Source organism: Odocoileus virginianus, chromosome 3 (genome assembly GCF_023699985.2).
Source record: "Odocoileus virginianus isolate 20LAN1187 ecotype Illinois chromosome 3, Ovbor_1.2, whole genome shotgun sequence".
NCBI lineage: Eukaryota > Metazoa > Chordata > Mammalia > Artiodactyla > Cervidae > Odocoileus > Odocoileus virginianus.
This window is the reverse complement of record NC_069676.1, coordinates 49,707,954-49,734,741: the sequence shown is the minus strand read 5'-3', so window position 1 is coordinate 49,734,741 and position 26,788 is coordinate 49,707,954. Positions and strand designations below refer to the sequence as shown.

Here is a 26,788-nt window from a genome sequence, read left to right as displayed (position 1 = left end):
GTATAGTTATTTAACCATCTTGCTACATTTTTTCTTTATATATTAAGTGGAGGGGGAGAAAACCAAACAGCTGATATTATAAAAACTACTGGTCTCTAAATTTACTGAGACAAGAATAGAAAATCAGGAGGAAGGAGAAAGCTTTAGCTTCACCTGGGCACTTGCTCACAGGACTTAAAACCAGTTGACTGTGTTCAACTGAGAAAAAGGGCAAATGCAGGGAACATGCAGAAAACATTGGAAATAAATTATCTAAGATTATGTCTAAAAATGAAGCATAATTGGAATTCCAGAATGACTTACAATCTCTACAACTCCTCCCTTATTTTAGCCCATCGTCTTTTGAAGAACTAATACATTTTAAGGAATATACTGAATATGATATGAAAGAAACTTCCCGTGCTAAAAAAGAAAAAAACTGGCCCAAGACCAGTTTTTGTGTTTATTGAATGACTGGGTATGTATCTCTATGAATGAAGATTAGAAAAAACTGCCTTGGCAATTAATAAGTGCAAACCAAGAAATTAAACAGTAATCCACAGCAAAAGTTGCTACACAAGAGACGTTTATTAATGTTCTGTTGTATTTACAGCTTTAACATAGCAAACCAGGGTGAATTATCACTTGGCAGAAAGCACATCACTCTACATTTATAACACATTGGTCTCTGCTAACACATTGTAAAAGCAAGTAGTACAGTATGTTAGGGATCATCTCAAAAGTTCCAAGCTAGTTCTTTCTTTGCTCCTAGTACCTAATCCCCTCTCTACTCTAGCCCCTGGCCTAATCATCAGGAGACAAAAGAAAAAGAAAAAAGGGGGCAGGGATTCCAATCATATAGAAAGTGTCGAGAACTGCAATTTATTAGTAATTATGCTGCATTTGTCCTTGTCCTTTCTATTTTATACAGTGACAACACCTTTACAATCCCTTAGGTACACAACACAGAATAAGGTACTGCAAAATTAGAATACAGACTATAAGAAATTAATGCTTATTTTTTACCAATTAAGAACATATTCTTGACCACACTTTAAATGTATTTTGCACTATGATTTTGCTTCCAGGTGTTCACAGTATAATTAAATAAATTTCTAGATTATTTTTAACAGCAAAATGGATTATGTGCAGAAATGCAGTCATAACAAAAGTTTTAACTTTTGAGAAAACCCCTTTTTTAAATGGCCAGCATTATACATATCTTACACTAAAATATTTAATTCCAAATTCATTTTGAGATGGAGGATGAATAAAAGCAAGATTGCCCCCTACTGACTACAGGGACAAGGCTCATGCTATTTAAAATGACTACAAACAATAGATAAGGCATTATTAATACATCACAGACTTGACTGCGAGAGCTTTTTCAAACATTAACCACTAATGATTCAATGATTACAGAATTTTGCATTAACTATTAAAATTTTACACCTAGGAACAAATAGAGAGAAATGATCTTTGTCAACAGTACTTTATTTTTTAAAGCAAGTGATGATTCCTCTGTGTTCCACATCTTGATTCACTTCCTGCAGGTGTTCTCTTGCTTCTTGAGAGAGAATTCATAAATGCAGGAAGGCCTTCGCCAGAAAACATCTGCCAGAGAAGGATATTGAATATTGGAACTCTGGTTAGGTTGTTATTTTGGCTAAAAGAAGGATGTAGTCACAAAAGAAGGCAGGATGTTTGGAGACATAAGAAGTACATTTTAACATAGCTTTAAGATTACTATACACTGACATCATAGTATTCAATAAACATTACATTTTTGGTTCTTAAAGTTATCATGGTCTCCAGAACTAGGAAAGACTTAAATGCTTTCTCTAAATACCATGAAGTCAGGGATCGTTTTCTCTCTCTCTCAACCTAACACAAGAACAGAATTCAAGGAGCACTTCATCCCACACTTAACATCAACGGCAATGACTGAAACTTGGGGACAAAGAGACAGCAGAATCCAAATGCGTAGGTAATTTTCCAAACACACTTGAAGCTGTTTACCCTGCCAGTTCTGCCAGATCTCACATGAAAGATTTCCAAGAAGGATGCCAGTGATGTCATGCTATCCTTGGAGCACGGCAAAGTTAGAAAGCAGCTGCAAACTCACAGGAACCACAGGTACTTCTTCCCAATAATTAGGGGAAAAAAGTTACTGTATTTTGGGGGAGGTATCTCTGGTAGACAGAAAAAAAGTGTATGCAGCCCCAATTTTATAAAGCAATTTACATGACTCAAATAAATACTCTCAAAATGATGTCCATTTATTATATAATGCAATTTTCATATAACACTTTGATGAATTTTTGTATTGGCATATAAACTGGTTTGGTTCTCATGGAAAAAATACAAATAACTCCCTGTATTAGTGCCAAAAAAATACTCTAAAGAGATACATTAACACTTAATAAAAGCTTTTGAGAAACTATGTTGTGGTACCCTACACCAAGTGAAAGTTGGATGGGCTCATACCTAGGCCTTTCCATCTTTCAAAATTACTGTAAAAGCCACAAGCAGCCCTTTTATAGACTGATTAGACTACTGCATACATCTTTAAAAAGTTGACAAGATGCAGAGAAGCTACAAGTCTGGAAGAAATCAACATACTCTTTTTGAACATTAATATCTTCCCAAACTTCATATTCAGTTGGTGTTTTGATCTGAAGCAAACCAATGATACTGATATAACAGCAACTCTTCTTTAGGGAGATTTCAGAATGTGTAAGGACAAAGACACAGGAATATAAGGATTCCTGAAGCCAAGTTGAACCAAAAATAAAATCTGTCTGGTAGGCATATGACAAATAGATTTCTGCAATGAGGCTAGTTAGACTCATTACAAGTCTAAGTAAATTCAGTTTTATCAGTTACCATTAATAAATAAAAATTGATATAATAATTACTATTAGGTCAAAACACTAGAGTTTTGCAAGAATATGAGATACAGTCCAGATAACTAACTACCAGGTCACTTAGTTCACACTATGTGCATGGAGATAAGTTAGTTTTAGCAGATCCCTCAAAGTCAGAGCCACCCAAAAGACACTAAAAAATCCATTAAGAGGTCCTACCTACTGTAGAGCAGAAGGAATACTATTCAACATTCTTTAATATCCTATATGGGAAAAGAATCTGAAAAATAATAGATATATGTGTATGTATAACTGAATCGCTTTGTAGTACACCTGAAAATAACACAACATTGTAAATCAACTATTCTCCAGTATTAAAAAAAATCCATTAAAAGGTCCTAGATAGGTCTACTAATCGGTGATGTCATTCACCATACAAACTCCAAATGAAAAAGATTGCTATAGAGGTATTCACTGCTCTCTACGACTCAGAGGCCTGTTGAGATCAATTTGACTCACAGGTTGCTACAAAAACAATGATGGAATGTAAACTGGAAAAGAGACAGGTTTTAGGGACTGTGAATATCACCACTAAACTTTAGATCAGATCACTTCAGAAACAAGGGAATATAGCAGCCTACGCGATTTCTTCTTGGACCCTGTGTGATTTTTTTTTTTAAGCAAAAATTCCATGGGAAATATTTTCTACTGTACTGGTACTTTACAACACAGCCCAAATAAGTCAAACTAACTTAAGGTGAACTGAAAATAAAGATGTATTAAGGAGGAGGGGGAATATTATAGAAAAAAAGAAAATGAAAACATTTACCATCATATGCAAAAAACGTAAGAAGATATCTGATGCCTAGAATGTATAACTCACCAGATCACAGCAATCACTATCTAATTATGAAGGGCCCCATCTCATTAATGCTGTCAGGGCTTATAAACTTTCTTCCTCTCCTATTTCAGAAGTAGTTAAGGTATCAAATTTAAGATCCATTATACCTTGCATATACAAATATTTTTGGAGTATAGTTAGAATCTGGTTAACTGTGTTACCACCTTATAGTTACTATGTATAGTTAACTCCTCAATTATCTGGCAGCATCAAAGGAAGTGGGACTTGATGAAATTTATTTTCCAGTTAACTGGTAAATAAGATAAAGTATGGACACTTTATATTTTTGACCATTTCAGATAAAGATGTTTCTAAAAGGTATCTGTTTCTTTTCATACAACATAGAAGGAACATACTGTTTTTCCTGCTTCCTCATAGTCACACACTTCTCGATGCCACTGTGCCTAGCTCTAGCAGTGTCTTTTGGCTTTTCTTGCTGTGAGGCAGGAAACCAGATTTCCTTTATAAGCTTAAATGAGCTACAGAAGGGAACCCGAGAGCTACCCTGTGATTATAGTATATGACCTTTAGTGTTCAGCTTTTATAATACCTATTATGGCTGGTAAGAAAGAAGACCTTTTGAGGGTATTTCAAGGTTTGTGTGTGTGTATCCCATATTTTGGGCAGCCTTGTGTGTGTGTACACTATATTTTGGGCAGTCTAACTAGAAAAGTCACTATCCTCATACATGCCAGACCTTAGCATGGGAATTGAGTTATTTTTCTCTACAGCAAAGTTATTTTAGCAATTTCCTATCTGTGGCTTTCTGGCAAAAGTAAGCCCACAGCTAGCTTTTAACCAGTGATACCTTCAGTAAAGAAAGTAAGAGGTCTCAGTGAAAGAAAATCTTCATATCTTACATGATGGTTTTCTACCACATCTTCAAACTAAACTAAATTTCCTATGAACTAGAGGAAGAAAACATTCTATTTCTGGTTCTGGATGGACAATTCCTACCTGTGTCAATGAATAAAGGAAATTCAGTCCCATGGGATATTATAGCTTTGTGGATTCCTTCTGAGGATGCTGAAAATTAGTAAGGAAGTCATTAAAATTCTAAATGCTGCTCTAAGTCTCTAAACCCCTAATTTAGAGCTCTGAGTCCTCTAGGCATGTCAGGGATGATTTCAAATCAACTAGGATATCAAAGTCAGACAGGAAAGCAATGAAACCCCATTATGCCCTCCACTGAAACACCTCTAAGTTTCCGACAACTCCTAAAGTGTTGTAATGCTTCTGACTCCAAAACACAGAGAATACCAGATCTATAATACGCCTTCACAGCTCCAACAGCATTACTGCTTAACTAAGGGCTGCCTACTTCAAATCATAACTCTAAATATGCACTGTTTTACATTTAGAATATATCCATAAAACATTTCAGAAATTTTAGGAAGTCAAAACAAAAACAACAAATTTTACAAAAAAAATCCTCAAAGTCCCTCACAATACAGGAAAACTGCAAAGTTCAGGCTTTCTCTCCACTTCCATTGTCAAATCAACCTGTCCTGTATTAGATGCAAGATAAAGAAAGTATGCATCCCCTAATGAAGCCAGAAGTTGCCTTCGACCAGAAGAATGAAGTGACCAGAAAGAGGTGTGGCCTCATTCATCTAGAAATTCAAAGCCACCAATACACCAGATATACAGAATCTGTGAAGGAAGGAAGGCAGAGAGGGAGGGAGGGATCTGTCCTCTCAGGGTATTGTGGGCACCAATGGATGAGGGGAAATGTGGAGGTGGGTTCAGAAGCTCATCATCAGGAAAACTGTGACTACACCCAAAGACTTAACTTTGAACCATGGTAGGTAAGAGTTAAAGCTAAGGATGAGAAGTAACTATAAATTATAATCAGACATACACAAGGAGAAAAAAAATGACAATGGTAACTACATAAACCTACTAAAACCACACAAAACATCTGACAAGCCTCTTAAAGTCAGGATGTAACAGATACATCACAGGGGTTAGGGCCGAGGCGAGTGTGTCAATGTCCATCTGCACCCAGACTATGTAACCCAATTCAAATTCAGGACACATCATGTCTCAGGACATTTTAAACATGTAATAAAACATTCCTTTTCTTGAAAAAAAAATTCATAAAGACTAAAACTGTCTCTCAAATAAAAGTACACACTCTTTTGAAGAAACTGACTTCAACCAAAAGAACCTAGGTTCTTTACATGCTTTAACTTTTTAAGAATGCCTTATGAATATACTCTACCATGCATGTATCTGAACTTATCTGTCACTAATAACCTTTTGTTGCTTATACAAGCACATTGTACATGTATATGTATGAGTACATGTATAATGCTTATTTCAGTATCTGACATATTGAAAAGTTGACAAATATTAGTTATTACTATTATGCTATGCTTGAAAACATTTTTATTTCACTTAAGTTATCGTATTCTTCTGTTGCTTAAAGACTTTCAACACCCTCTCACAATCTGGCAAATTAAATACGATAGATATTTTCTTTTCTAGAAGCACATATTTTGAGACTACCATGAAATCTTCAAAACTGAGAATGCTACTCTGTACCCTAAGACCATAACAAATCTTCAAAACTGAAAACTCCACTCTTAGCATATGATTACTTACAAAAACTATGAAATAACCCAACAGCAAATACAGGCTCACATCAGCCTTGTGTTGAGCCAATACGTGACTGGGTTTAAAGGGCTGCTCTGTGAGTTCGAAGGTTCCACTGCAAATGAGCTTAGCGCTCAAGATATTTGAGAATGCTCTCAGCTTGACTTTCCAGCCTTAATTCTCAACACTCCTTTATGTTACAAGCTGCTTCCTTTGAGCCAGCTGCGTACTTCTCTACCTCTCTTCCTATTCAACACTGCCTCAGGTGACTCTAAAAGGCTTCCCCACCCAACATTTTCCACTATCATTTTCCATATTACACTTTCTAGGTTTATCTCAGCTGTTACAACCTTCACAAATCCTTGCCTGATGTCTTCAACGAGCCTAGCTCTACCTGTCCTTAACAGTCTTAAGGAACAAAGAATCAGTTCCAAGAAGGCCCATCAGATTTTGTTACCAAAGACTTCTCTCTGGTGTACTCTTTCCCAAGATTCCCTGTCTCCTCCTTTTTGCAGCTGGTGATGCAAGATGGAGTCAGCCTCTGGGGAAAACCATGGGGGAACCAAACAGCCTTGGCAAGGCTTAGTCCTGTTCTAGGCAGGAGAAAAGGCCCTTTTCTCCCCTTCCTTTCCTTAGGTTTGACCCTCCCACCAGAATGGTAACATCAGGATGTGAACCTGAAGAAAAAGCTCAGGAAAGTCCCTCACTGATTTTAGGAGATGGAAGCCTTGGTAGGCTTGTCAGTAGCCATAAGGAGTTCCTCAAGTACTGTGGACTCTCCCAGCTCTGGGTTTAGGGGCCCCACAAAACAGAGCTTAATGATTAGGCCTGAGAGGTTCCTTCTCACTACTTACCTCTGGAACTAGTACAACCCAAGCAGTGGCTTCAGGATTCATGATTCAAAGATTAAGGACCCTGAGTCCCAGTCAACTCTCTTCTGCATTGTCCAAACATGAGATAATGTTGTCTCCTCTGATAGTTTTTTTAACTTGCCTTTTAAGAAAGTTTTTTCATAGAAACACCCCTTACTAAACTAGAAACTAAAAGGAAAGGACTATGGCTTCCTTACTGTCTCTATATCCCCTACCACAGGTTGTATATTCTACTCTAAACGTCAACAGTAATCTACCCATGCATCACATGATTACATTGGGACTGGAATAAAGTTTTTTTCTTTAATACCTTTAATAAATAAAGAGAACTCTGGTCCTGGGGAGATTTGAGAAATTTTCTGGCATCTTCCGAACTTTTGCATAATTGATAAATCCTCTGAGAAACAGGAGAAAGCCTAATTTAAAAAAGAAAAGTCAAGAATGAGTTCAGAATTCACACATTAACTCCAATCCCCAGAAATATCCCTCCTGATACCAAACACTTCATTTTTCTGTTATCAGAAAAGCTATCAAGACATAATTTCCTCTAAAATTTTCAAAGGATTTGATATCACACCAAATTTTCCATTTCTCAGTGACAACATATAAACTCAAGAGCCAAAAAAAGTCTCTTTTGCACATTCAGAATCTAATTGGTCTAAAAGAAAACAAAAGACAAGATGGGGCCAAACATTTACATCATTTACTTTTGGAAGCCTCATTAAGAAGCATTATCAAAACCTACTCTCCTTACCCACTCCAGGATCTTAGTTCCTCAACCAGGGACCAAACCTATGCCCAAAGCAGTGAAAGCGTGGAGTCCTAACCACTGGACAGCCAAGGATTCCAAAACTTACTTTCTGAGTTCCAAAATAGTATTCCAAGATAATTAACACTAAAAACAGAGAGGTTATAAACAGTGTTTTTCTCAAATAAAAAAACTGTCATCCTTCCTTGTTATGGCTTCTTTTTTTCTGTCAACAGTACACAATGCTGTCCACTAGATGTCAGGCTGCCCTTACCTTTACAAGAATTCTGTCTCAACTCTAAATTCTATTTCTCCATTCTTAATTTAGGAGTCAGCAGGGAAGATGATGAGCTCCCTCCAGTGGTAGCTCACACACTCCTGGCCCTCCTCCTCCAGAGGTGGCCCCTGGTCTTACACACATTTTTTCAAACGGCTTTATGGAGATATAATTTACATATCACAAAGCTTACCCATTTAATGTGTACAATTCACTGGCTTTTAGTAGTTAAAACTATAATCCAATTTCAGAATTCTTTATCATCCCTAAAACTATCTGTACCCATTAAGTAGCCATTCCGCATTTCCTACCCTCCTCCCATCTCACCGGCTCTGAGCAATAACTTTCTTTTGGATACATTTTAAAATATACTCAAGCAGTGGAAGATGCCTTGCACTCAGTCAGAAATGATATCAGAAAAAAAAAGAAATGATATCAGGCAGCAACCAAGAGTCATCAGCACTAAGCACAGTGAAAACTACCTTGTTTGGCACCAAAATCAGCGACAATACAACCTAACTCCAGTCAAAGGATGGGTGCCATATGGGAATATAGGTCAGTTTTGCTAGATATTTCAATTTTAAAAAGGTAAAAAAAATTCAGATATTTTATGTGAAAGTTCTTGGTTTTTATATGACGTGTGTGCGCTAAGTATGTGGGTTAAATCGCTTCAGTCATGCCTAACTCTGTGACCCTATGCACTGTAGCCCATCAGGCTCCTCTGTCCATGGGGTTCTCTAGGCAAGAACAATAGAGTGGATTGCCATGCCCTCCTCCAGGAGATTTTCCTGATCCAGGGATCAAACCCACATCTCTTAAGTCTTCTGCATCGACAGGCAGGTTTTTTACCACTTGTGCCATCAGGGAAGCCAATTTAATGATGACAACTAAAAAAAAATAACTTCTGAAAATAACTATGGAATATACAAGCCACAACTATAGGCTAGATGTAGCTTATGAGCTGCCAGCTCAAGAACTTTGTATAGACCTGGTCTTTGCAGGAAACCATCCCCCCGCTTAAAAACTAACTAAATAAAAAAACAGTAACAACAACAACAAAAGATTCTCTCTGCAAGGAGTGCCAAAGATGACTCAAACATTGGATCCAAATATACTAAGTACATCTGCAGTCTCACCATTTTCTGCTTACCACTAAGCAGTAAGACAGCAAGAATGATCAATTATAAAATATTATAAACTCATCTCCCACGAAACTTTAATAGAGGAAGGAAATCAGCCTATTAGATTTCTTTAAATTATCTATGTTGTCAACAATCAACCTAAAATTATGCTTAAAGGCTCTTCTTTGGCTTATTCAGGATTTGCTTGGACTTTAGGCTTGGGAGAAGATGAGGAGTCAGACTTTCTCTTAAAGATACAGTCTGGAGAACAGCAAGTCAAGGAACTACTTCTCTAAAGTAACTCTCCTGTAGGTTGTTTTTTTTTAAATATTAAGTTTCTCAGTAATCAAGAGAAGGGGTAAAAATCACTATGTATCTTTCCTTGGAATGCTGTGACCAAGAGTAGACTAAAATGATGCTACTGGGGAGGTAGGGGGTGGCATCATGAATGACTTGTATTTTCTAAGTAAAATTTAGAGTCATCAGTGCATGACTCTGTTACCCAAGGCAAAGCAGGTAGGCCCTGAATATATCAAGCAGCTTTTGGTCATGGGCTTTACACTGTGCTAGCCAGACCCATTAGCAACCCTGGGAACCAAAGATCCAAACTGAGGAGATAACAAAAAGGCCTGAGACAGAAGAAATGTTAGGATAGGAGAAAATGATGCCACAGAAGCAGAGTGAGACAATTACACCACCTTTAACAGCCACAAGATGCCCCTTCTATTGTCTTGTAGAAATGACAGCAATGATCATGGTCTGCTATTATATCATACAAATTTTCTCTACAAAGAATGAGGAAGCCAACACTGCTCATTTCTTTAAGATGTCTTGGAAGAAAAGATTTTACAATAAAAAGTTACACTAGTAAGTATAATCTTAAGACCAACTACCTGAAATGGCTGGTATGTTTAAAAAAAAAAACAACCTTAAAAAAAAAAATCTTATTCTCATCAAGAGCAAACTAAAGAATTCTGGACAGCCAATGGTGGTTCTTCCAGAAGTTATGCAAGACAATATATTTTCTGCTTTCTACTGATATATCCAACTGAAGATAGGCCACATACACTCATGAGTAGTTCAGTAGGTTACAGTATACCTATAAGCAGTTTGGGGTTGGGCTTGTGAACCCTTTGTGGCAATAACTCACAAGAGGGAAAAAAAATCTCAGGACTATAAAAAGTCATCTTATTGGTATGCCCCTCTGGCAACATGGAAAATGTGAGAAGTGTGTATGGACAGGTTAGGAAAAATTTACCACCACTAAGAGACATTCTATGAATATGTATGCTACTCTGATGGTGATAACAGCCTAATCTTTGACATATTTTAAAAAGTATACTTATTATCGCTATTACTGTATAGAAAGAGAGATGAAGCTTTACTAAAAGTAATTTTACTTCTAAAATTTAACATAATCTTTTCTCTCCTTTGTCTGTTTTAAAAGCACTTACCTAAAATAAATAAATAAATAAATAAAATAAAAGCACTTACCTAGAACCAGGAACACCCACCAGAGCCAGTACTGACCATCAAAATATCCAGGGAAGTAAGTGGAAAACTGAAAAATAAGGCAAAATACTTTAGAGAACCTCTGCAGGTATTATTTCACATTTCATCTTAAGGGTTTATAAAACACAAGATTTTATCTTGTACACAAAAGCTGCTGCTCATTTAGTGCTTACAAAAATTTCTAAAAATTTAGTCAAAGTATTTTATAGTGTACAGATTTGAAATGATTACAGTATTTGCTAATATACTTCGTTTCAAAGAAAAGCAATCTTGAAATATGACAGCTTTCAGCTTTACATACTCCTTGTTTTGAAAGTGCTCAAACCTGTTTGTTTTTTTAAAAGTATTTTTCCCCTTTTAGAAATATGTCTTTTTTTAAAAGAAATTTTATTTATTTTTGGCCTTGCTGGGTCTTCGTTGCTGTGAAGGCTTTTCTGTAGTTGTGAGAGCTGGGGCTGCTCTCCAGTTTCGGTGCACGGGCTTCTCACTGTTGTGGCTTCTCTTGTTGCGAAGCACAGGCTCGAGAGCACGCAGGCTTCAGTAGCTGGTGGCCTGTGGGCTCCGTACTTAAGTCTCCCTGGCTCTAGAGCATAGGCTCATTAGTTGCGGCACATGGACTTAGTTGCTCTATGGCATGTGGGATCTTCCTGGATCAGGGATCAAACCTGTGTCTTCTGCATTGGCACACAGATTCTTTATCAGTGAGCCACCAGGGAAGCCTCAGAAATATGTCTTGATGATACTTTTATTTTGCTTATGCAGTGCCAAACTCAACTATATTTGGCCTCCTTTCTAATGGTCCCTGATTTTGTTCCTGCCCTTTCAGCCATGCCTTGACCTTGGAAGCTTTACCATGTACATGATGATAATCCCATTCCTTTGCCAGGGACTATATAGCACATGATACCATTGTGGCCAGTGGGAACTAAGGGCTGCTAGGAAATATTCTTAGCTCTTAAAAAGAAAGGGAGAGGAAATAGTTTCCTTTCTTCTGCTGAGGACTGTTGTGTTTCTGATGTGATGCCTGAAACTGCCATGGCTATCTTAACCCTAAGGGAAGAGCAGCTATACCAACATGTTGAGCCACCTGTCAACTGTCCTTGATGATGTCAGTGAAACATTTAACTGACCTCCATGTCAGGACTTATTTTCACTGGAAATAAAATTTCCCCAATGTTTTCTAAGCCATTTTTGAGCTACATATTCTGTTACTCAAAAGACCATCCTAATTGATAACAGCTGATTAATTCTTTTAAAAGTTTAGTAAAAATAAAAAGATTGGTAACTACTTTGATCTTGCTTCTGTTGAAGACGTTAACACAGTCTAGAGTTTAGCACAGTTTGAGCATTAAAATAGTTTTATTTCTTCATTAATAAGATTTAGAGAAGGAATGAAAAACTTCTTTATGGCTTGAGTTCGTAACCTAAAGACTATGTTTTAGGAGAATATATGTCAGTTGTCTAGGAGAAAAGCCCATAATTTTTATCAGATTCTCAAAGGAACTTGGAATTCTAAAAATGCTAACTGCCTTAGAATAAATAACTTTGAAAACCTTCATGGCTCAGTCAACACCCATTAGTTAATAATGCCAATTTATGATAAACACCTTGTTTTTATATTATAAAGTTAACAATGGCAGTAAACTTATCTGAAATCAGCAGACACTTTAAGAGACTAGATCTTTTACAACTTTAAATTACTTCATGCAATTCTAACTAACTGGTAACTCCTACATCACTTAAGATCTCTTTCTTATTTACTTTAGAGATAAGGGACCCTAATGGAGTAGGGCTTGTTGAACAGTTCTGGCTCTCCAAACATCCTGGCATAACGAATGATGCTACTTACAACCAAACTTGGAAGGGAGGAAGGTTGAGAGAGAGGAAGGGGATAGAAAAGAAGAGAGGGGAAGAGAGAAGAAGGACTAAAACTTCTGTAGCATTAATGAGAGGAATGTCTGCTTTTGATGAGATACCAGAAAGTTAATAGACTCTTACTATAAAAACAACTAATTTCAGAACAAATACATATATTATCACATTATAAACATTAAGAACAGAGAAAGCAGCTGAACAAGGATAGATGTCCTAGGGCCACTGATATTTTGTAGACTTGACTACAAAACTTGTGTGGATGAACCAACTACACCTGATCTAGGTTCAATTTTATGAAACCAGAACAAAGACAAACAAAAAAAAAATCATTTTAAATGTTGAGATAATTCCAAAAAAGCAAATAAAAAAGTTAAATATTCAAAATTATTCCACCCATTCTTCTCCAGAGACTATCACTGCTGGTGTACAACTTACCCTCACAATCAGGATCCACTTAATTAGAGAGAGACCAAATCCTGAAATGGCCCCATACCTTCCTGCAGCTGAAGTGGTCAGGCAAAAAGACAGGAAGAACCCAATCCAGTTAAAGAGGAATGCCACTGTAAAAGCCGAGAGAAGAACAGAGGCAGGTCAGACACGTCCTGTTATCCAAGGAGCAAGAGTTCTAAGGGCGCACTCTGCATTTACTTCTGTTTAAATGGCTTTCCCAAGGATAAACGAGCTGAGCCCACCCCCCACAACTCTTACCTCACTTCCCCAAAATGGCCATCCTCTGTCTTCCTCCCAAAAGCAAACAAGAAAGCATAGTTTCTAAACATCAAGTGTTTTATTATTACATCTAGTGCTATACACTTAAAGAAATAACTTAATATCACCAAGCTGCATACTTATGACTTGCACCCTTTACTGTACGTGTTGTACCTGAGTAATTAAACATTATTTGAACATTAAATTAGTGCCCCTAAATAATCTGATTCAAGTCATTCATCCTCTTGCTTCTGTAAACTTTGACAGCTTACACAATGTGTTACCTATAAAAGCACTGCATTTCCTTCATATCTTTTTAATACAGCAAATAAAAGAAATGGTTGCTCAGTTCCAAGTCAGGCATATGGAAAGTTAAATGCAAAATAACATCAAGTGGGAAAAATTAGGCTGACTTTGATGTGTTGGAAAATAGAAGCATGCAAAACAGAATTCGTCAGACAAAGGCATTTACTTCCTATTTTACAAGTCAAGAATGCGTAGGAGGAATGCTTAAGGGGTTCTGAAGATCAGAAAAATGAAGCTCAGCTCAAGTAAAAATGCAGAATCCCCCATAACTGCTTTAATTATATTTTCCATAGATACAGAAATTGAAGATAGAGACAGGAAATTAAGACGAAAGTGTACTGTGCTTTGAACGTGTCAGTAAAAAGCATCAAATACATAAAATTATTAAAATATTAGCTCAATTGGTTCTTTTAATTTCATCATATTCACTCAGAATCTAAAGCACTCTGGTTTGGGGGGAGGGGCTCTGCTGTGTGTATACACTTACTGAAGAAAGTTAACATGAAAATCCCATCATTTCCTATCCTCATCTGGTCAGGATCATCAAACTCCTCCCGACCTGCAAACTCCTCATCCTAAATGAAAAGAAAAGATAAGTTCACAATAAATCATTTCAAGGCAAGGAAAGACATCAAGAAAAACTGAGAAAGGGACAAAAGTGACTTCCAAGGAGAAAATGTACTGCTTTGGCTCAATTTAAAACTAAGAGCATTAACGTTTAGTATATGTTAAATTTTTCATTGGTCTTCTAAGATAAAATTTTTTCTGAAATGAAAGGAATTTTTCACTTTCTAACCCAAGTTCTTTAACAATGTATTTCAAAAATTATAAAGTTCACAAAGAACTATTCACTCTTCCTTATATATATACATATATATATAAACATAAAGAAATATACATATAAAGAAAAAGGAGAAAATTCTCTTACACATTTGGCTTAAAATTAAATGCTAGAATATCAGTAATCCAGGGCCTGTTTAGCCCAGAATATTAGTAATCCTGGGCCTATTTAGAAGATACCATTGATTAGCTCAAGAGTTTTATGAGAATGACTTAGTGGGGGCAGGTGGAAGAAGATACTGTGAACATATATGAAGAGTCTAACAGTGCTGCCCATGCTCAACTCCGGAACTGTTTGTTTATATCGGTATACAGGCCTGAAACAACCTCAATTCCAATCTTATTGGCAGAGAGAACCCTTTCCATCCTAACCAGAAAACAAAGAATTGCAAGTCTAGAAGGAACATGATCTTGACCAACACTGACACCAACACATGTAGCCTACCGTTTTCTTTAATTTTTAAAACTTATTTATTTACGCTGTGCTTGGCCTTCGATGTCACACACGTGCTCTTCTCTAGTTGTGCCGAGCAAGGGCTACTGTTCACTGAGATGCATGTGCTTCTCACTGCAGTGGCTTCTCTTGAGCACGGACTTCAGTGTGTGCGGGCTTCAGCAACTGTGGTGGCACAGTCTTAGTTTGCCTGCACCATATGGGATCTTCCCAGACCAGGGATTGAACCTCTGTACCCTGCACTGGGACATGGATTTTCAGCCACTGGATCACCAGGAAAGTCACCTACCTTTTCAACTAATTGTAGGTATGTACTGAAATATTGGGGAAAAAAAAAAATGAATACACACTTAAAGTGGTAGATTTATACACAATCCAGTGAAGGTTCCTCAAATGAAAAATAAATAAAACAAATAAAGAAAACTTTAGGGAGAACCAAAACTTGCCCTACACAGAAAAGGGATGGGGACATTCCTAATAAACTGTTAACTTATTCCCCTGAAGAATGGGAAATGAAGAAGTGGAAGTAGCAGCTTCATCTAATTTACTATCTTTCCTCTAATGTTTGAAATTTATACAAGAATGGGTTCTCTCATATTTTTTAAAATAAGAAATACCTAGTATTCTGAATTCATATTAGCAGGAAGAACAGGCTTTGCCAAATTAGAAAGTAACTGTTTTGTGGGAGTCCCTGGTGATCAGTGGTAAAGAATCTGCCTGCCAATGCAGGGGACATGGGTTCCACTCCTGATCTTGGAAGATCCCACATGCTGCAGAGCAACTAAGCCCATGTGCCCGAACTACTGAGCTCACGCGCCACAACTATCAAAGCCCACGTGTTCTAGAGCCCATGCTCTGCAACAAGAGAAGCCACTGCCATGAGAAGCCTGCACTGCTACAGAGAGCAGCCCCCGCTCACGACAACTAGAGGCAAGCCAGCACAGCAACGAGGACCAAGCACAGCCAAAACTAAAGATAAATAAAATAAAAAAAGAGAAACCGTTTTGTGCGTAACTATTCAAAATAAACTACCAAAATACAAGGAAGTAATGCCTAGTAAGACTATAAATGTCTTCTAACCATTCTTTCTATCTTGGTATCTCTAGTCCCAGAATTCCTCCTAAAATTGTCACCAGGTTACTGCTTCTAAAACACCACACTTGTCTTATCATACCCACGCTTAAAAACTTTGAAGGATTCAGTGAGACCTACATGTAAATTCTAAATGTCTCAGCCTAGCATTCGGAAGATTCTACGACCTGCAGTTCTGGCCAAACTCTTTGCTGAAGCGACACCAATCACTACAACCACAGAAACAGACCTGTACCTGGCTGAATCACATCTGCTTTCCGAGCTTTCCCCTCTGGAATGTTCTTCTCCATCAAAACTCAGGGCCCACTTCAAATCCCATCTTCCCCATGATCACAAGGTTAAACTCACAATTCTTAATGCTCACTACTCTTGTGCTGCCCCTTAAGATACAGGTCTTTGTGGGCCTTTTCCCTAGTTGGACTTTAAGCTCTTGTATGGCAGGAGCACTGCCTTATACAAAGCCTTCTATCTATCCACTGCAAAATACATAGCAAATTATATATAAAAGTGTTCAATACATATTTGTCGAATAATAGAACCCCTTAAGAAGTTCTTAAATGCGTATATTTGTGAAATAAAACAGAGTTCTGTGATTAAGCAGCATTAATCTCCTGGTTTATTTCTATGGGACAGTTACCATAATTCAAGAAGTCTAGAGATTAGATACAAGGACTTTGGAGTCTAAAACATTTGGGCTTGACTCACCTATGCTACTTTAATTAGCTATATGACTTTGGGCAATTTTTAATCGCTTTGGGTCTCAATTTTTGCATCTGTAAAATGAAGATAATATAATCTCTACCTTGCAAGGTTATTGTGAGGACTGAAAATAATATATATTATATATATAAGCACAAAACACAGTGTCAACCACATTGTTTGCTTCTAATACACGTTAACTATAAAAACACTGTTTTCTCTTTAGACAATGAGCTCCATGAGGGTTCTTCCTTGCACCTGTAAGAAGTGAATGCATGTCACCATGCAGAATCAGCCTAGACTATGCTTATGAACTGTAACTTCTGCCAAGCAGTGGTTTTAGGAGTGCTACCCTTCATGGAAGATGTGATCTGCAGTCTATCATCCTAAGGCCTGAACTTCTAGGCCTTGAGTCATTGCACTGCCCAGACTGAACTTATGTTCTTATTCTTATCTTTTACTCTAGCTTCCTGCTAGGCCTAGGGTCTGGAGCCCTGACTGCCCCATTTCCAGGGACTGGATCCTGCTCTCCTTTCTCCCAGTATATCAGATCCAAGGTCCCACTTGCACCAGCTTCAACCTGAATGAATACATGTGAAACCACAATTGTATCACTTATGGGTCTGACATCATGAATCACGAGTGCCCAAAATTCTCCACTGGCTTTCATTACATCCCACCTCCACTTCCAAGAAGTAACATCAGGCCAGATGGAATCTGAAATCATTATGCCTCCACAGATGGCATGATCTGGATTGCTGGTGGCATAGGGTTCAACTAGATGATTGTTAAACCCCTCTGAGTTTAATGTTATGAAGCTGCACTTATTTATTCTCTCCACAAATTCCTAAGCAGCTATCTACTTAACACCAAAATATTAAGTATACAGGATCAAGGCAAAATTGGTATATTCCTGTATCAGCTCTGCTCCAAGATGTTTCAGCCATGAAAGGAGACTTGAGAAAGTGAGGGGAGTAGTAAATATACAGAGAAAATGAGCTGGTTTGACTAGTGATTTTTCTGCTCTTTTATACTGTTTACCTCCATCATCTTCAGGAAAAGATAAGTCTATTATCCCAAAAGAAAAATGTATCGGATTTTAAAGATTAGTTGTACTTTTACTAATCAATTTAATCTAAGTAGTATCACAAAGTTGATAATGCAAAGAACTTAATTCCCATAAACTAGTACCAAATAACAAGGTATAAGTTGGACTTACTCTTCCAGGAACCAAAGGGATAGTAGCTTCAGCTTTGGTTCTCTCAGCTTCATCATAACTGGGCAGTGTGGTAGCCACATTGTAAGATGGGGGCTTTGGAAATCCAGACTCATCTTTGTAGTCAAAATATGCTGCAAAATAAAAAGGAAGTCACACTTACCCAGTGATTAGCTGAAATGAGGAAAAAGGATTTCTGCTAACTCTGGCAAACAAAAACCAACCATTCCTCTAAAATTTTGCTGTTGTTTTAGTTGCTAAGTCCGACTCTTTGCGACCCCATGGACTGCAGCCCACTAGGCCCCTCTGTCCATGGGATTTCCCATGTAAGAATACTGGAGTGGGTTACCATTTCCTTCAGGGGATCTTCCTGACCCAGGGATCAAACCCACATCTTCAGAACTGGCAAGTGGGTTCTTTACCACTGACCCACCAGGGAAGCCCTCCTCAAACATAACATATAGAATAACTGAATCAAAAGATGCTGAACATGGGATTGGCAATGATTTTTAAATTTATCAGCTTTTCGATTATTTAAATTCCAGATTCACTTTACTTTCCCTGCCAAATGCTTTTGAACACTTTTTCTGGCTCACTATGTGGTGGCTTCTCAGGTGGCATTAGTGGTAAAAGAACTTGTCTGCGAATGCAGGTGACATAAAAGACACGGGTCTGATCCCTGGGTCGGGAAGATCTCCTGGAGGAGGGCACAGCAAACTACTACAGTATTCTTGCCTGGAGAATCCCACGGACAGAGGAGCCTGTAGGGCTACAGTTCATGGGGTCCCAAAGAGTTGGATATGACTGAAGCAACTCAGCACGCATGTGATGTGTTCACAAAAGCATGGAATATTAATAATAGCATAAGGTAAAGTTTAAGCTAAAAATAATTCACCTGTGTGTTTGGAAATCTGTACCATGGTTTCCTCCCACTTATAAACATCAAAATTAACTTGGAAAAAAGGTTAAAATTAATGTTTCATAGATTTTTGCACTTTGATTCTTTCACATTATTTTTACCATGTATTGTTTCCTATGACACGCTTAAGGTAATCACAGGTTCAGTTAGAGAATCATTGAGTGGAATATTGCATCCCCTCTTTTAAAATTTACATCTTCATTCTCACTGATTTCTATTGTAATAGATTCAATATGTATTATTAGAACAGATCTATTTACAAATGGATTAAATTTTCTACACAATTTTTTTAAAACTTAAGAATTTTGAAAAAATTCCTATGTGTAAAAATTAACATTTTTTTTCCTCCACCTTGCTTAACTATAATTAACTTCCAATTTTACTGTAGTATATTACTGAAATTGTCAATCAATAGAATTCACTTCATTAACAAAAAAAAGGAGAAAAATTCATTGTCTTCACATGGGCAGAAGAAAGGATTGAAAAAAATACCTAAACCTGATTCCTTAATCTTTTCACAAATCTCTATGAAAAATCTAGAGTAAATATCATAATTAATGCTAAGTTATTAAAAGCTTTCTCCCCTAAGATTAGAAAATCAGACAAAAATGGCCCACAATTACCACTTCTAATCAAACATTATCTTAGACGTACAAATCAAGTTGGTGCAAAAGTAATTGCAGTTTTCCATGGTTGGAACTTTGCCGTTTGATACTGGAAAGTGAAAGTCGTTCAGTCATGTCCCATTCTTTGCAAACCCATGGACTATACAGTCCATGGACTTCTCCAGGCCAGAATACTAGAATGGGTAGCCTTTCCCTTCTCTAGGAGATAGTCCCAACACAGGGACTGAACCCAGCTCTCCTGCAATGCAGGCAGATTCTTTACCAGCTGAGTCAAAAGGGAAGCCCTTGATATTGGAATACATTCTTAAATCCCTTCTCTAGGAGATAGTCCCAACACAGGGACTGAACCCAGCTCTCCTGCAATGCAGGCAGATTCTTTACCAGCTGAGTCAAAAGGGAAGCCCTTGATACTGGAATACATTCTTAAATAAATGTGGTCATGTTACACATAATTTTAAAGTGCATTTCTTGCTTTATTTTTTTTTTTTTTGCTAATGACTTATTACTTGCTGTGTATTTTATATTCATTTTAGACTATGGAAATGATTTTAGACAAAAGCAAATTCAAGCGATTTTCTTATTCATGTTGTAAAGTAGCAGAGACAACTCATGATATCAACAATGTGTTCAGTCCAGGAACTGCTAATGAATGTACAATATGGTGGTAGTTCAAGAAGTTTTGTAAAGGAGACGACAGCCTAGAAGATGAGAGCAGTGGATGGCCATCGGAAGTTGACAATGATAACTGAGAGGATCATCAAAGCTGATCCTCTTAAAACTACATGAGAAGTTGTATAAGAACTCAACATCCACCATTCTATAGTTGTTCAGCACTTGAAGCAAATTAGAAAGGTGAGAAAACTTGGTAAGTGAGTGCCTCACGAGTGGATCGCAAATCAAAAAATTGTCATTTTGAAGTGTCGCCTTCTCTTACTGTACACAACAACAAACCATTTCTCAATCAGACTGTGATGTGCCATGAAAAGTAGACTTTATATGACAACCGGAAATGACCAACTCAGTGGGTGGACCAAGAATAAGCTCCAAGGCACTTCTGAAGGCCATATTTGCACCAAAAAATGCTCATGGTTACTGTCTGGTGTCTGCTGCCTGTCTGATCCAATATAGCTTTCTGAATTCCAGCAAAACCAATACATCTGAGAAGTAGGCTCAGCAAATGGATGAGATGCACCAAAAATTGCAATGCCTGCAGCCAGCATTGGTCAACAGAAAGGGCTCAATTCTTCTTCACAACAATGCCCAACTGCATATCACAAAACCAACACTTCAAAAGCTGAACGAGCTGGGCTACAAAGTTTTGTCTCATCTGTCATGTTCACCTGACCTCTTGCCAAGCGACTATCACTTCTTCAAGCATCTTGACAATCTTTTGCAGGGAAAATGCTTCCACAACCAGCAGGAGGCAGAAAATGCTTTCCAAGAGTTTATCAAATCCCAAGGCAAGGATTTTTATGCTACAGGAATAAACAAACTTCTCCTTGGCAAAAATGTGTTGATTTTAACTGCTCCTATTTTGATTAATAAAGATGTGTTTGAGCCTAGTTATAATGATTTAAAATTCACAGTCTGAAATTGAAACTTTGTTTGCACCAACCTAATACTAGTTGATGCAGTATGGCAAGAAAAGAGAATACAAGACGAAAGGATTGGAAAAGAATAAGTCTATTAAGTCTATCCTTAATCATGGAAGACATAATTACATATATAGAAAATCCAAGAGTATCTACAAACAAATTATTAGAATTAATATATGAATTTAGGAAAGTCTCTGAACACAGAGTTAATATAAACCATCAATTATATTTTCTATGTCAGCAACAAACAGAAAATAAAAGTATACATGGACCATTTACAACAGCACCAAAACAAATCAAATACCTAGGAATAAATCTAACTAAAAAGATGTAAGAAAAAAATATGTAAGAAACAAGATGCAAGGTCTCTATACTGAACCTCACAAAATATTATTCAGCGAAATTAAAGAAATCTTAATAAATGGGAGGGATTTAACATAGACTGGAAGACATAGTATTATAAAGATGCTAATTATCTTCAAATTAATAAACAGATTCAGTGCAATCCCAACTAAACTTCCAGGAGAGTTTTTTATTTCTTCCCATTTTATGGAAACTGGCAAGCTGATTCTAAACTGTAAATGAAAATACAAAAAGCCAAGAAGTACCAAAGCAATCTTGAAGAACAAAAAGACTAAAGGACCTAATTACCAGATATCAAGATTATAAAGCTCTGGAATTAAGACAGTGGTGTATAGGCACAAAGGTGAATAAACAGACCAAAGATAGCATTGAATCCAGAAAACAGATACTCACACATATATATGGTCACCTGATTCATGACAAAGGTGACACTGCAGTACAGTGGAGGAAAAATGGTCTTTTCAATGAATGGTGTGGGACCAAATGGATATCCGTAAGGAAAAACAATCTTGACCACTACCTCATACTATACAGAAAAAAAACAATTCCAGATGGAATGCAGACCTATCTAAACAAGAAAAATAAAATATCAAAGCTTTTAGAATAAAATTAGGAAAATGTATTATTGAAACTAAAGCTGCCACCTAATCCAATTCAAGAAACTTGTTTTTCTCTATGTCAAAATAACTACATACATATGCAAACATATACATGCATATATAATTTCCTTAAAATTTTTTTACCTTTAATTAAATCATACAAAAATTGTATTACCAATTGATGGGTATAATCTGAAATGCCCATAGCCATAGTAATTCTGAATATATGAACAAAACTGGTATCTACCACTTTAAGGAAAGCTTTTTTTGGCCACACCACACAGTTTGCAAGAACTCAGTTCTTCAATCAGGGACTGAACCCAGGCCATGGCAGTGAAAGCTTGGAATCCTACCCAATAGGCTACCAGGGAACTCTACTTACTACCTTAAGTTGAGGGAAATCAAGAATATTTTTATTTCTCTATTTCAAAGGATTTTTTAAAAATGGGATCCATCGATATAGACACCTTATATAAAATTTTAAGTTTCCATGAAAAGTTTAATGACAATCTTTTCTAATTTAGTACATTCAAAATAAAAATCCAGTATTTGTTTACCACAATTTATATACCACAAATTAAAACAGGTAAACTGAATATACAGAACAGTAGTTTTTTTACTTTTCCCCACCAACACGTGTGTACCACTCCATTTCTAACCATCAGTCACATACTTGCCACTCTGCCACAGTTCTGTTTCAGAGAATATGGGAGAGGTTCCATCAAAACTCGTCAGCTTTCAGCAATTACAGCAGAACTGGTATCACAAAGATCTAATTACCAAAAGTCCTAAACTATCATAATTTTATTTCTTTTCCCCATCTCTTCTAAACTTATGTGTGAAAATTATAAAGATAATCTGACAGGATGGAAAGAAAAAAAATTAATTAGGAAGGTTCTGAACTATGAGGAAGAAAATGAAAACGTTGGGAGACTTCTAGCTTTTTTTATTTAAGGATTTATTAGCTTTTTATTTATTATAAAAGAAATCAAACATATTATATTCCAGGTCATAGGTACTAGAATCAAAGGGCAGAACAACTAACAAGAAAACTATAAAAAGAACAAGAGGAAAAAACAGGCGATCACTTGCTTTCTGAATTCTACCCTTATATTAAGAGTCTGCTGGAATGAAATTAAGTTCCATAAAAAAGGCACATTGGAATGGGGCTTTTATTTGTTTTTCAGAATAGTAACATGAGTTTTTTTCACCTCAGGCTACAAACTAAAAATAATGTTAAAGATTTCTTACAGAAAGCTGAACCAAATACAAACACCAACAAGTAGCAGACAAAAGTCTCTGGCTAACGCATTTCAAGAGCTCAGCAGTCATCTCACCCTGTCACCTACCTGCACTCTCCGCAGAGATGCTGCTATAAGGTGGAGGAGCATCCCCTGCGGCCTGTTCAGGCTCTCCAGGCTCTTCTTCATTCTGCAACTAAATAAAAATTTTACATTTTAATGCAAATATAAAGGCAATTAGAGGAAAACCTGAAAACTGGAATAGCTTTTCTGGAAAGCTATTTGGCAGTGGGTTTCAAAAGTGTTAAAATGTGCAGCTCCTTTTAATCTACTCCCAGGATTTATCCTAAGGAAATAATCAGAAAGATGCAAATAAGGTAGCAAATATAATGCTATTCAGGAACAACCTAAATACTAATCATAGGGGACTTATTAAATAAATTACAGTTCATCTCACAAAGGATTACTAAGTAACAACAAAAATGAAAATGAAGAAAATTCGATGACTTTGAACAGAAAGATTCGTGTTATACTGTTACATAAAAAAGAATTTATCAAACCATATGAATCACATAATTTGGTTTTGAAAGACAGTTATGTGATGGAAAGCAGGTCTATGATAGACATCTACAGTTTACACTGTTTATCTTAGGAGATGCAATCAGAGGAGTTTTTTTCCTTGTGTATACGTATGTTCTAAAGTTTTGTAATGAACATTTATCACTTGTATAATTTTTCCAGTTAGAATAACAAAAATCTGTTAAGACAAAGACAAATCACAGTAAAACCAAGGTCTACTCAGTTTGCAGAAAGATTGTATCTTAAATAATTGAGATATTTACAAAAACATAAAATTCTACATACAACCTCTGTCAGTACATGTTCCTCTTCTGTATCAGTAACTTTCTCACTGGTCAAATCTATAGCTCCAGTTACTTTACATAACTGACACTGAAACTGTCTTTCTGCCACTACCAGTCTAGAGAGTCTACCCAACTCATCTTCATAAACAAAAACATGTGATTTAACTTTCCACTGTGACAACATAATACAGCTCCTTTAAAAGATGAACTGGCTGAGAGTCAGTCTCCTGGTGGGCAGATGAGAACATGCTTCAGAGGTGATGGAAGGACTGCTTCCTGATCTGGGTGTTGGTTTTGTGGATGTCAACGCCATTCATGTTTAGTAAATGCTACAGATTTATTCAGTTTTCTGTGTCTATATTTTACAAAATAATTTTAAAGAAAAAAATTAAAAACATTAAAAAAAAAAGATTAACTGGTTGAGAATGGGAGTCAATCTGTAAAGTACTAATGTAGTATTTATCACTGCAACTGATTTGGGGGTTTGGGTACCAGATGTACACCATCAAGCTATATAGAGCTGGACTTCCCTGGTGGTACAGTGGATAGGAATCCGCCTGCCAATTCAGGGGACACGAGTTCGATCCCTAGTCTGGGAAGATTCCACATGCAGCAGACAACTGAGACCGTGTGCCACAACTACTGAAGCCTGCACTCCTAGAGCCTGTGTTCTATAGCAGGAGAAACCACCACAAGAAGCCCCCACAAGCAAATTAAGCCAGCATGCAGCAACGAAGACCAGGTACAGCCAAAAATAAAATAATAAATAAAATTATTTTTAAAACGGCCCATCTTTTAAATTTTTTTTTAAAAGACATATAGAGCCAACTGAGCCAAAGGTAAAATACAAATCCTTCTAAACCAACTGCTGCTAAGAATTCTATCTTCAATTGAAACCTGAGAAAGGCTGACCTGTCCTCACATGAAGCAGATATTAAATCTGAAAGATCCCAGTCTTCAATTCTCATGCTATTCAAAATTAGAAGCAAACAAAACCTTTCTGATTAATACTGCAAAGCATGTGTGTGTTTTAAGTTGCTTCAGTCATGTCTGACTCTTTGTGACCCCAGGGACTGTAGCCCACCAGGCTCCTCTGTCCACATGATTTCTCAAGCAAGAATACTGGAGTGGGTTGTCATTTCCTCCTCCAGGGGATTTTCCTGACTCAGGGATCAAACCCAAGTTTACTCCGTTGGCAGGCAGGTTCTTTACCACTAGCCTTACCTGGGAGAGTAATATTGCAAAGCATTCAAGTTCAAGTGAATTCTGCCAAATTTTCATCATTATCTACCATCTGGGCACATTTTTTTTGAACACTAGTTATCTAACATTAAACTTAAGGCATTCCCAAAATAATTGCATTGTAATGTAAGATGAATTTTCTTTTCAGAAGAAGTGCATGTATGTATGCTCAATCGTATCTGACTTTCTGTGACCCTATGGACTGTAGACTGCCAGGCTCCTCTGTCCATGGGATTCTACAGGCAAGAATACTGGAGTGTGCTGCCATTTCCTTCTCTAGGGGATCTTCCCAACCCAGGGATCAAACCCGCATCTCCTGCATTGACAGGAGACTCTTTACCACTGAGTCACCTGGGAAGCCCTTCAGAAGAAGGCTTCTGGGCAAAATAGCTACAGTAAATCCAAATGTTTTTGGAAGACCAAATCAGTAAATTATTTAAATAGAGTTCCTGGGGCCAGGTTTACTTGGAACAGTTTTAACACCTGCGTATCTCCAGACAAAGCATTCTCAATTTACTCCCAACTTACCACTCTTGTGCACTGCAGCAAGTGCAAAAAAACCCCAGCAAAAACAAAGCTGCAAAAAGCAGCAAAAGTCAGCAGCAAAAGCAAAGGCAAAAAGAGTTTTACGAACGTTGCCTTAGTTTACTACAGCCAGTCATGTTCTTTATTTAAACCTAATTTCTCATTTTTCATTTGATTTTTTTCCTATTTTTTGAGGTTGGTCAAATAATCCCGTTACCTCTGCATAATTAAGATTTTAGAAAGAAAGCATGACAATTCTAAGAAATACAGAATTCTAAGAAATAAAGCATAAAGGAGTTTTAACACCTGTATCTGCAAGATAGGTTGCTTGTCTCCTAGCAACCTAGAAATGTGAAATTTGATCATCCCACATCAGGGTAACAGATAACAGAGCAAAGAAATTCCAATTGACTCAGAAACCCCCATTTTCTCTTTAATGAGGGAAAAAGAAACATTTCGAGGTAAAATTTTTTACTCCATTAAAATTCACCACTTTTGAATCATTAATTAATAAATAGTAAGTAATTATTAGTAATCAATCATACTAATATTATTTCTAGCTGAAAAAACAACCAACAAAAAGACACATACTATGATTAGGGAGGCTCAATGTATTAGGAAGATCTCAGGACCTCACTATACAGGGTTTGCAACTCTGACTTCTTTTCTATAATGCTGGTGATAAATTTAGGCTCCATCAAGAAAGGTGTTTAAAATAAAACACTACAATGTTGGAGGGAAAGAGGCAAT

General features: G+C 36.9%; 1 protein-coding gene across 1 annotated transcript in view; it reads right to left on the bottom strand.

Annotated features, from left to right (window-relative positions):
• Window positions 1–548: 548 nt before the first annotated feature.
• Window positions 549–26,788, bottom strand: part of NDFIP1 (Nedd4 family interacting protein 1) — a 48,908-nt gene continuing 22,668 nt past the window's right edge. The window contains exons 2-8 of the mRNA XM_020902854.2: window positions 23,517–23,604; window positions 18,069–18,199; window positions 14,252–14,339; window positions 13,186–13,310; window positions 10,858–10,924; window positions 7,528–7,633; window positions 549–1,593 (exon numbers count right to left, since the gene is read on the bottom strand). Of these exons, the coding sequence (XP_020758513.1) occupies window positions 7,530–7,633; window positions 10,858–10,924; window positions 13,186–13,310; window positions 14,252–14,339; window positions 18,069–18,199; window positions 23,517–23,604 (603 nt within the window). The 3' untranslated portion in view covers window positions 549–1,593; window positions 7,528–7,529. The remainder of the gene's footprint in view (window positions 1,594–7,527; window positions 7,634–10,857; window positions 10,925–13,185; window positions 13,311–14,251; window positions 14,340–18,068; window positions 18,200–23,516; window positions 23,605–26,788) is intronic.